Source organism: Pygoscelis adeliae, unplaced genomic scaffold, assembly GCF_000699105.1.
Source record: "Pygoscelis adeliae isolate BGI_AS28 unplaced genomic scaffold, ASM69910v1 Scaffold478, whole genome shotgun sequence".
In the NCBI taxonomy this organism is placed as follows: Eukaryota; Metazoa; Chordata; class Aves; order Sphenisciformes; family Spheniscidae; genus Pygoscelis; species Pygoscelis adeliae.
In genome coordinates this window covers 130,008-141,685 of record NW_008825283.1, presented here as the reverse complement: position 1 = coordinate 141,685, position 11,678 = coordinate 130,008, and the positions used below count along the sequence as shown (strand labels likewise).

Sequence of the window (11,678 nt, the reverse complement as noted above, 5' to 3'; positions counted from 1 at the left end):
TGCAGGATCACAAGCTGAAAATGAGTCAACAAAGTCACGCTGTGGCAGAAAAGGGAAAACATACCAGGATTTACAATTAGCAGCCTCACCTCTAACACGTGTGATGTAACCCCTCTGCTCTGTGCAGAACAGGTTGGATTTCAGCTGGAGAAGGCTACTTTTAGGAATAGAGTTAAATAAAAGACATAGGAGAATCCAGAGTAAATCAATAGTAATGATCAGATTATGCTTTCAAGGTCTCTGCAGGAAAGCCTGTGTGCTCTGGGGACATTCAGCCCAGAGAACAGAAGATCAGGTGGGGAAGGGGTGATCTGACTGTAAAAACAGAAAGGCAGCTGCAGCGAGGACAAAAATAATCTGTTCTCAATAACCATGGAAAAGTAACAGGCTTAAAATTCAATAAGAAAGATTCAGGTTAGATGTCAGAAAACGCTTTCTAAGACTGCAGACAACTATAAGTGCAGGAGCAGACCGCCTCAGGAAGCTGCAGCCAGCGCCCAGCACAGGGTTTGTGAACAGCTGCTCACTCACAAGCAGCTTTCTCAAACACCGGTCTTCAAACTTCCAGACAGAACTGATCTTGGGGAGGGCGGGCAGAAGAGCCCAAAAAACAACCTCTCAGGTTCCTTCTAAGTCCTAGCTTTCTACTGCCTTCTCCAACGGGACAGCTGGCTGTGAACGAGGGGAGCACAGGAAAGGTTGTCTACCCTGGGCTTAGGGAGGTGTTCAGTGTGGTCTCCCATAGCATCCTTACTGCAAAATGGGACAGGGATAGTTTGGGCAGGGGGACGATGAGGTGGGTGGAAAGCTGGCTGGACCACCAGACTCAAAGGGTGGTGATGGGCCATGTGGAGTCCAGCTGGTGGCCGGTTATGAGCTCATTCCTCAGGGATGGACATGGGGGCTGGTACTGTTTGGTGTCTTCATTGGCCACCAGGACGATGGGAGGGAGATCCCTGTCACCAGCCTTGGGAGCAGCCGACAGGCAGAAGGGCAGGGCTGCTCGTCAGCAGGACCTCCCCAGGCTGGAGAAATGGGCCGACGGGGACTGGCGGGGCTCAGCCAGGACAAGCGCCAGTTCCTGCCTGTGGGCTGCAGCAGCCCCCTGCATCAGGACAGGACGGGACAGGGCGACTGGCTTCCCCGAAAAGGCCTGGGGGATCCTGGGGCCCCTCAGATGCGGTGCCGGCAGCGCCCTTGGGCAATGGAGGCCGAGCACCTCCTGGGCAGTGATGGCCCGAGGGCAGCCAGCGGGGTGAGGGCAGGGATTGCTGCCCTCCACTTAGTGCTGGAGAGACCCGTCGGGATACTGGGGCCAGGCTGGGCTCACCAGCGCAGGACGGACATTGCAGTAGTGTGGTGGGTCCCATGGGGTCCTCGGGACAGTCAAGGCTGCAGCGTGGGAGGTCAGAGGACAGGCTGAGCATGGGGTTTGCTCAGCCAGGAGAGAAGGCAAAGGGAAGACCCCATTGCGACCTGCAGCTGCCTGACAGGGTGGAGAGAGAGGATGGAGCCAGGCTCCTCTCAGAGGTGCCAGGACCATCACCTCTATGATTCTGCGGTTTTATGATGCTATTAATTTTACATGTGAAACTATCATAGCTACCTTATTCCCCATGAGCTAGGAAGGAAATCAAGCTGTGATACTGAAACACACATCCTGCTCTGCAATGTGTTTGAGGGATGAATTGCACCCATGCCCAGAGAGGGACCTCAGCTCCCCATGCAAGATGCTGCTGCCCATCCCTGTGCTGCTGTCCAGTGGCACCGTGGGCATTTCTGCCCGCCAGCACAACCCCTGCCCTGCATCTGACCATCACCAACCCCAAGCACTGCCTCGGCTCTGCAGGGAGGCCATCTCCCTACATGTACCCCCGATTCAGGCAATGATTTCCTTACGTCAAGCCAAACGTTTGTCTGAAGTGCTCATAGTCAAGTTAAAGGCTGACTAAAACCTCTGACACGTGCTTGGGTTTCATGGTCAAGGTCAGCCTTGCCAGTTACAGATGCTAGCACAAGTGACTGAGTGCACCACAGCCAGAGTAGCTCTACATCAACAAAGCCTGTACTAATCATAACAAGAAACTTTGTTTACTTACAGCATGATTACCTACCAAAAAACCCCAAAAAACACACACCCACCACAAAAACCTGTTTAAAAGAATTTAACAAAAATGTGGCAATCAAAAGGACAGACAACTTTTTGACAGAAAAGCAGCAGCTCTGATTGTTACGTTTCAGTGAAATGAGAAGAAATTTGAAGCAACTACTTGCATACTATTTTTATATTCTGCATATGATAATCCTGTATACGTATAAATGGAAAAGTTCAACCATGAGTATCATGAGGACAAAGAAATTTGTACAAAATTGACATTTACTGATCATTAAGAAACTTGTCTGCACTTCTAAAACCTACATAAGACATGTTTGGGATGAGCTAACACAAGCGATCCCATAGCTCCATTGGCATACAAGTTCGACAGGAAAGAAACCACAATCTATGTTTAGTTTCAGCTTGATACCAGAGTCACCTGCTCACATATATAGGCAAGCTTTTAGATCAATATAAAAGAAAATTATGAGTTCTTTTTACAAATATAAGTAACACTGAATTATTATCCCTTGATAATTAAAACTTCCAGTGCTGACTTCACATTTTGATAGGTCCTCATAGCCATCTTTATTGGCTGTAAAAGTTAGATTTATAACAAACTCGCACATTTATAATAATTTTCCAGTGTATACCTTGGGTAAGTAAATGGTCCAAAGCAGAGTGGAAACCAAACAGAGACAAATGGTTACACCATACAACCAAGCTGCATTTTACAGGTAATTTTTCTTATATGGCATGGTTTTGGTACTATAAGCAGTACTCAGGCACAAAGAGCACTGGGGGCCTCAGATGGATCAGCCCTGAAGGCCACAGTCTGGACATCAGAAACGTTTCTGAGGAGACAAGGGAAAAGCCACCTTTGACTTTGGCCAAGCATTGTGATTTGTGGAAAACATAGATGAGAAGCCTCCATCCAGAAAAGGCACGTCAAAGGTGTGGTAAAGTATCTTCCATTACCACTGAGAAATGAGGGTTGGAAGAACACACGCAGAAAGAAAGATGACTTACCAGTTACTGTACACCCACATAAACACACATGTGAACTAGAAACACCCCAATACCCCATTCGTTTCTGTTTGAACTACCACAGGAGCTCAAGCTCATCGCCATCACCCCTCTCCATCCAAGACTGAACACAAAAGGTACAGCATGCCCATCATCATTTCAGATCCTCTTCCACTTCAGAGGAAGAAGTCAGTGCCTCAGCAGGCTCTGGGAAAGGCAGGTGCACAATAAGCCAGCACGTGGACGAGGCTGCTTGAGAAACTGCAACTTCTCACCCAGCCTGCATGGACGTGTATGCTGCGAATGACACTGAGGCAGCTGCACCCTTGCTGCAGAGGGGTCCTGAAGTCCTTCCTGCATGCACCAGCTGCAAACTGCTCCACCAACACCACTTCAGCTCTGAGATGCTGCAGTAAACAATACCTAGGGAAGGCAGGGGCCAAGCTCCAGGTGTCCACACCAGAAATATCAAGGGTGGAGATATTCAACAACTGATTCTGAAGTCACTTGGGCACTGAAAGCACTCCTCTGATTAGGGCTGGAGCCTTCACTATAGGAAATTACAGCAAGGTCTGTCATACGGCCATTGTGGTTGACTCACAGACATTCCAGGAACATACAGGGGCAGCATAAGGAACCTCCAAAGGAACCTTTCTAGACAAGAAAGATCCATCTTGACATTGATAACACAAAGTTCAGACTCCATGTCAGAGATGTGAGGTTTGGGAAAGAAAATTGGGAAGTTAACACTGTGAACAAGATAAAACTTGGATGCTTCTTAGAAGGAAACTGCTGGTATCTCTAACAGGCCACTGAAAAATACAGTACAAGGCAGGTGATGACCTGACCATAAGGACCTGGACTTTTCGTACTTTTTATGCAGGGGTAAGGGCAACTGGAAAAGCTATTTTTATTAAACAAAAGGTAAAAAAAATGACCCAGAGGTTCAAAGTGAAGGCTTGCCAGCCTGTGACACCTGGTTTAATCCCATCAGAATACCAGGCTCCTGAGAAAGAAAACACTTATCATAGAATAGTTTGGGTTGGAAGGGACCTCTAAAGGTCATCTAGTCCAACTCCCCTGCCGTGGACAGGGACATCTTCAACTAAATCAGGTTGCTCAGGGCCCTGTCCAACCTGACCTGGAATGCTTCCAGGGATGGGGCATCCACCACCTCTCTGGGCAACCTGTGCCAGTGTCTCACCACCCTCAGCGTAAAAAATGTCTTCCTTATATCTAGGTTAAATCTACCCCCCTTTAGTTTAAAGCCATTCCCCCTTGTCCTGTCGCAACAGGCCCTGCTAAAAAGTTTGTCGCCATCTTTTTTATAAGCCCCCTTTAAGTACTGACAGGCTGCAATAAGGTGTCCCCGAAGCCTTCGCCTCTCCAGGCTGAACAACCCCAGCTCTCTCAGCCTTTCTTCACAGGAGAGGTGTTCCATCCCCCTGATCATTTTCATGGCCCTCTTCTGGACCCACTCCAACAGGTCCATGTCTTTCTTATGCTGAGGGCTCCAGAGCTGGACACAGTACTGCAGGTGGGGTCTCACCAGAGCAGAATAGAGGGGCAGAATCACCTCCCTTGACCTGCTGGCCATGCTGCTTTTGATGCGGCCCAGGATACGATTGGCCTTCTGGGCTGCGAGTGCACATTGCTGGCTCATGTCCAGTGTTTCACCCACCAGTACCCCCAAGTCCTTCTCGGGAGGGCTGCTCTCAATCCCTTCATCCCCCAGCCTGTATTGACACCGGGGGTTGCCCCGACCCAGGTGCAGGACCTTGCACTTGGCCTTGTTCATGTTGGCCTCATGAGGTTCACACAGACCCACTTCTTAAGCTTGTCCAGGTCCCTCTGGATGAAGGAGGGACCTCACTTAAGTGAGTCCTTAAGACATCTGAAAACCAGGAAGGAAAAGGAAAGCAAGACCTGATGCACTGGCAGAGACTAGCCAGGTGATAAGAAACCAAAGAACTTAACCCAGCTAAGGCAGGGTCTTACCCCCAGCTCACACCAATCACATGGAGCAGCTGGGACAGATGAGGAAACAGATGCCCAGGCACAGGTAGCAAAAACAAATTGTTTGGTACAGCTACTGAACAGTAGCATTTTAGGATTCTCCTGCTGTTTACAGGGAAATCTCTATGTGGAGGAGAGCAGGGTTTCTGCAGCGGCAGCAAGTCTCCAGCCCCACACAAGGCAGACTGCTGAGAGACAGGAGTGGCACAGATGGCCCAACCTCTTTGATACAGAGGTAGGAAAACCAGCAGTTATCTCAGAGGACACAGGGAAGTAAGACAGATGGAGCCTTCCATGTCTCATCTTTATCTGTATAGAAACTAGGGCATTACAGTATGGATGGTTGGACAGCTAGATGGGAAAAAATGGTTGGACTGTTAGGCTTAGAGAGTGGTTGTTAATGGGTCATCACCCGATGGCCAGTGACAGGTGGAGCATCACATAGGTCAAGTTTGCAGGTAACACCGAACTGGAGGGAATGGTCAATATCCACAAGGGCAGGGCTGCCATCCAGAGGGACCTAGATAGGCTGGAGGAATATGCCAGCAGGACCCCCATGAAATTGAAAAAGTACAAATGCAAAGTCCCATGTCTGACTCCGGCAATGACATGGACTGGGGAGCAGTTCAGCAGAAAAGGCCTTGGAGGTCTTGGTAGACAGCAAGCTGGATTAGAGCCGCAGGGACAGTGACTTTTGCAAGAGTAGAGGGTATCTCCTTCCCTCTCACACACTTGTTAACAAAGACCCCATCAAACGATTTCTCATCAGCTCCATGTCAAACCCCAGCATGACACAGGAAGCCGGTTTCACATGGCCTGTCTACAACAGCAAGTGTGGATCATCATTCTGATGAAGTTCAGCTTGCAAAGGTAAATGATTTCATTTCCAAGTCAAATCATGTCATTTGCATGCTCAGAGAGGGTCACGGTCATTCACAGAATTTGAAAGGTCTTCTCGTTTGCAATCACTCTGTCAATCTGACATTAAGGAAAAGGAGAAGAGAAACCCAAAATACTGCAGTTGAACAGCAACTAGCACTTAATGCTTTTGTAAAAACCACAAGAAACTGTAGACAGACTGACCTGGAGGACTTTGAGCTATCAATAGTCCCATGCAAGAAAGACTGAAGTAGTGAGGGTGGGTAACCTTATCACAATATAAAAAAGCACCTCTTGAAGAACAAGACTAGAGACAAGTCTTCACCCTCCTAAGAGACAAAACATTGCCTAATGTTGCCATCCTGAATTTAAACTTACAAATACAGGATATCAGCTCCCTGGGATCCAGCACAAATCACCAGTGGGAGGAAGGACACCATTGACTGACTCAGCCACCATTCACCGTGTTTGCAAAACTGCCCACCCATGCACCTGTCCACATGTTCCAGTCCTCCACTGGGTACCTTCCTGTTGTTTAAATAGGATGGTGGGTTCACCACACCAACAGCAAGTGCTGGTTTTCACAGTCCCGGCTTGAGTGCCTGTCCTTCCCATTGCAGGCTCCCAACCCACGGCATGCTCCAGTGGCCAACATCTCAAGTCCAGTCAGTGAGCACCTCAGGGCACATGGGAGGTTTGAGACACAACTAGTGCTTTGGCAGCACTTTGTTTCTGATCAATGATACTGCTAAAGCAGCTGGAAGGAAAAAACAAACAAACCACCCGCAACTTTCTTTTCATCCAGTGCATTCTGACTATGCAATATCCTACCTGAAAAATGATGTCTCCATCCTTCTGTGAGCAGAACGTATTTGGATGAGGTGGGGGAGCTTTGGGACAGACTGCATCTGCACAGGGGACTCTTAAGACAATTTACGGATGAAAAGCCAAGCTAAAAGCAATTGAAGACAGATGTAGGTACAAACCGGGCTCAGGAAAACAGAGATGCAGATTACCAGAAGCTGGGAAGATACTCTGAGAAAACTCTCACCCTAAACCCACCCTGCTCTTGCACTCCTCCCTGAAGCCTGTTACTAGCCACAAAGAGGTGAGACTGCTCCCAGCACTCCTGCCCCACCACACAGGCCATGCACTGCACTCCACAAGTGGGGGTCAAGCCCCTTTGCAGCAGGAGGAACTCAACACAGCAAGAGGTGACATGCCACCCCAGGCAATGAGCATGCTGATTTGCCTTAGGGAAGATAACCAAGCAGATTACAACTTCTAAACCCTCTAAATTACTCACTGCTATCTCAAGTCATCTCAGGCTGCTGACACCAAGCTATCTGATTAACAGTAGCAATCAAATTAACAGGTATGTGCAGTAAACTGACTAAATAGCCATGCAGCAGCGGAGGTATTTATGTGAGCTCCCAGCAGCCACAGAACAGCAGGGTAGAGCACGCTCCCTTGTTCAGGCTCAGCTCTCCTCTGCCGTGCTGAAACTCCATCGTAGAAAGACAGCATCTCATTACCACGACCACGCAAAGACAATAGTGAGAAAGCACCAGACTTTGCAGCGGACAGTGACTTAATGACATGCTGAAGTCTCAAGCAAGCAATCCAAGCAGGGAGTCAGAGAGTTTCTCTTTGAAAGCTGGGAACTGAAGGGAGCACATCACACTAATATCAAATTCTAGTTTGGATTTGCTAATAAACAGATTGAATTACCAACCACAGTTTTCATTCTCTGGAACAGAAACTTCCAATTAGTCGCACTACTTCAAAAACAAAGAGACAAACACTGTTTTTTCCTCATTAAGACCCACTAGGACTCTGCAGGACATGAGCAAAATCAGAGCAGGAGCCATTTGCCTCCTTCCACCACCTGCTACACCACCCCATGTCCTGCAAATGCCCAAAACAAAAAGATTGCCCTTTCTCCATCTCTTGATTCCAAAAGTTCAGCTCGTCTCAAAAAGGAGACAGCGGTTTCCTGCAAGAAACCCTTCCCTGGAAATAAATATTTTTACGTTAAATCAGAGAGCAGTCAGATGGGACTATCCTCAATCCCCAGAGCAAAGCTCCCCAGAGAGCAGCAGTCTCTGAGCAAAGTAGACCTTGCTGCATTAAGCTCTTTCACGACCCACCTCCCGAGGCAGGAGATAATACGGAGCAGACAGAGGAAGGTCTGAGCTAAGGTGGATTCATGGAGAACAGGGCTGCCTGCCAAGGACTGAGGTCAGGCATCCTTCACCATTTGCTGTGGTTAGCAAGTCATACCAGTCGCTCAGAGCAAAGCTATGGTGGCACTCATGCTTGTGTGCATGAGCACCACACCAGAGCCAGTCACCCTGCACTGCCCAGGCCATCATGGAGGGGAGAACAAGCTGCACCTTCTCCACAGACAAGTACCCACACTTTGTCACACATATGACACTCCCAGCTACAGAGTCATAGCTCCACCAGCTATGACCAGACAGCCATCACTTAATATGTGAATTAATTGCATAGTGTAAATCGCAAGTCCCTGCACATGACAAAATACCAGACAGCCTATAAGGATGCTCAATTTGACCTTCAAGGCCCTTTTTCCTCTCAGCATCCAAGCCAACACATAGCACAGCTTGTAAGGAACATGGTCTCAGCCTTAATAAAGAAATCACTTTTAAACAAGACTATAAGCTATGTATTCATTTCCTGAAACTACATAAACGTTTTTAGTTCCCCACACTGTACACACAAGTGATTCATAGCTGATTATCTCTGCACGGCTGCCTGATTCCTATATACAATCATGGTAACTACACACGTGAGTTCTGTGTACTCTTTTTAGGACAAATTTTAATTTGCATTAAAATATACTTAAAATTTAAATGAAATATCCTCATGCAGAACAGAGCACCATTGCAGCAGCTTGTGGCAGGGGATTCAGGGAGAACCATAGCCAGTTCTCTGTAGCTGCCAGCGAGTGGTCGGGTCAGGTCAGAGGGCACTTCGGCCCCCAGCGTACTCACAGCACAAGTGCTGCACAGGAATTTGGTGCCTTTTCAGTAAAGTTAGTCCCTCAGGACACACGAGGCTCACTAGACATACCCACTTCTGCATGGGAGGCAACGCTGGTGCAGCACAAGCCAGTGTGGCAGATTTCCAGCACGTGCAGAGCATCTGCCCAGAAATTCCCTGCCTGCCTCCCCCAGGATGTGCTGCTGCTCCAATGGAGCCGCAGTCACACATGTGCAACAAGAGAGATTGTGTGTATAACAAGACTTCTTTCTCACAGGGGCCACACACAATGTTCGCAGGGACTGAATGACATCATCATGGTCACACTTGAGACTCTGTGGCATAAAGCTGCTATAAACAACATTGAAGGAGAAGCAAGAAAAAGCATTTCTAAAGGACTAATAATTAGCAAGCTCATCTGCAGCCACTTGAGCTGGTATATGAGTAATACGTTGACAGACACTCTCTGCTCTCAAGGGACACCTGAAGATTAGTATTAGCTGGACATTGAGTCACAACATTTCTGAAAGGTCCTCAGGCAAATGCCTGTGCTTCAATAAGAGCACAGACAGAATGGCTATTCCAAGTTCAAAAACTTTAAAAAAGAAGGGCAAAGCAGACCTTGGATGGGAACAGACCTCCTGCATCACAGACTACAGCCTGCAGGCAGTCACTTCCCACGATTTGCAAACTTATGGAAGGAGTCACACTGCAAAGTGACCGAGTTTCCCTTTTCCACCTGTGTTACCCAGCATATTTACTAGAAAGCTATTCCAGAGTTTCACTCCTCTTGTGGCTAGAGGTCTTCTGACTTTCAGTTTAAGTTTATTAACAGCAAGTTTAGGTGCATTCATTTCTGTGGCAACACTGTCCTTTATTTCTAAGGATTCTGCTCCTTTTCTAATATTTACTGCAACATTTCTACAGACAGCAATAACTTCTCCTTTCCACCTCCATTACACATGACCAGACGAGCCAAGATCTTTCAGTCTCCCACCATAAGATACCACCTTCACAGCCCTTTCCACATGTACCAGACATTGTCTTTCCTCCCTCCTCCTCCAGCAATTAAGCTGGTGTCAGAATAGACATCTTCAATCAACAGTTTTGTTCCAGTAAGCTTTACCCCACACGTGCCCAAGACATGTTGCAGAGGATGCCCTCATCAGGGGCCATGAGGAGCTCTGTGGGAGGAATGGGGCCCAGAGCTCGCTGCCTCACCTGGAACGCTGTCTGGCTGTTGTAGTTGCGAATCTCTTTGCTCGCACCACGGAAGAGGAGAACCCGAGCGCAGCTCTCCTGTGAAAGCAAGCAAGAGGGAAAGGGGAAGAGACCAATTAACACTACAGACTAGTGACAACGAAAAAGCAAACCAGATGGTTTCATCGCGCTTAGAAAGCCTCCTTTGGCAAGAGCAAGGAATGATGCTCAACCCCTACGAACTGGTCACCCCCAACCCCAAGCTGACCAAGTCCACCCACCTGTATGCAGCTCTGGGGCACTGGTACCATGGCCATGCCCAAACATCAGCCCAAGAGCACAGCTACAGGCACACTGGCCACCACACATTCCCAGGTATTGCTATTTCCTAAAGCCTTCTATTGTTTCTGTTTTGAAAGCTCTGTGCTTCTAAATTATGTTAGTTCAACAGGTTTATGAGCACCTGTTCTCTTTAATGCCGCTCTACCCACCAAACCCAGTGGACAGGCACCTGGGTAGAAGAGTCCTTGATGTGCAGAATGCACCTACCACCTAACAAGCCACAAATCAGCCTCCACGTACCACTGTCTATGGCAAAACATAACAGTGTTGAATTTTTAAAGCATGGACACCTCAGACACTGAAAATTCCCTTTATAATCAAAACCCACATAATACAACATATAAAAATCTTTAGGAAGGAACAAAACCTACAGGAGAAATACTTAGATACCGACCTCCACATCTCAGAAAGACAACAGTGGTGTATAAAATCAGAGAGGGCTCTTTCACCACCCTCAATTTCTCCTTAACTGAGGCTAGTAACCACACAGAAAATAAAACAGAAATGGTGCCCTATGCTGCCTGGACAGTAGTCTTCAAAATTCAGAGATTAGTAGTAAAAATTTAGGGCCATTTGTGAGAAGGACAGAACCCCAGTCCACATACCTTGCCTAGAGCCAGGTGAAAGCCACAGGATGTGCCCAACAAATCCTGCCTGGGGCACATGCCGGCCTCAAATTAAATGAGAGCACCTGGGCCAAATGAGCACTCTCCACCCAGGCAAACTGCTCCCTCCCAACCAGTAATGGGGGCTTGCTGTGAAGTAGGAATAGGAACCAGAGGAAAAATTACAGAAAATGTTAGGCAGTAAATCAGCAAAAACATCTTGGGAACAGATTAAACCATGGACTCTTCTCTGGCCACCTGCCTCTTGAGAAATCCAACATCAGGCTGGTGCTACAAACAGAAACAGCCTCATCCCAGGACAGAGTATGGATACAATTCAGAAGAACTTTTCTGGGTCTGGGAACAGTAATAGCAATGAGAAGGTGCGTCAGCCCAATATTGTGCTCTCTCCATCTCAGGCAGGCTGGTGCCCCATCTACAATTTCTTGTTCTCATGCCCCAAATCACACAGGTGTACCTGGTTATAGAGAGCACAAATATGAAGAGCG

The 11,678-nt window shown here is 47.8% G+C and overlaps 1 protein-coding gene across 1 annotated transcript in view; it reads right to left on the bottom strand.

The window, feature by feature from the left end:
- Positions 1 to 11,678, bottom strand: part of LOC103921848 (SH3 and multiple ankyrin repeat domains protein 3-like) — a 29,117-nt gene that overhangs the window by 15,361 nt on the left and 2,078 nt on the right. The window contains exon 4 of the mRNA XM_009329876.1: positions 10,244 to 10,321. Coding sequence (XP_009328151.1) covers positions 10,244 to 10,321 — 78 coding nt within the window. The remainder of the gene's footprint in view (positions 1 to 10,243; positions 10,322 to 11,678) is intronic.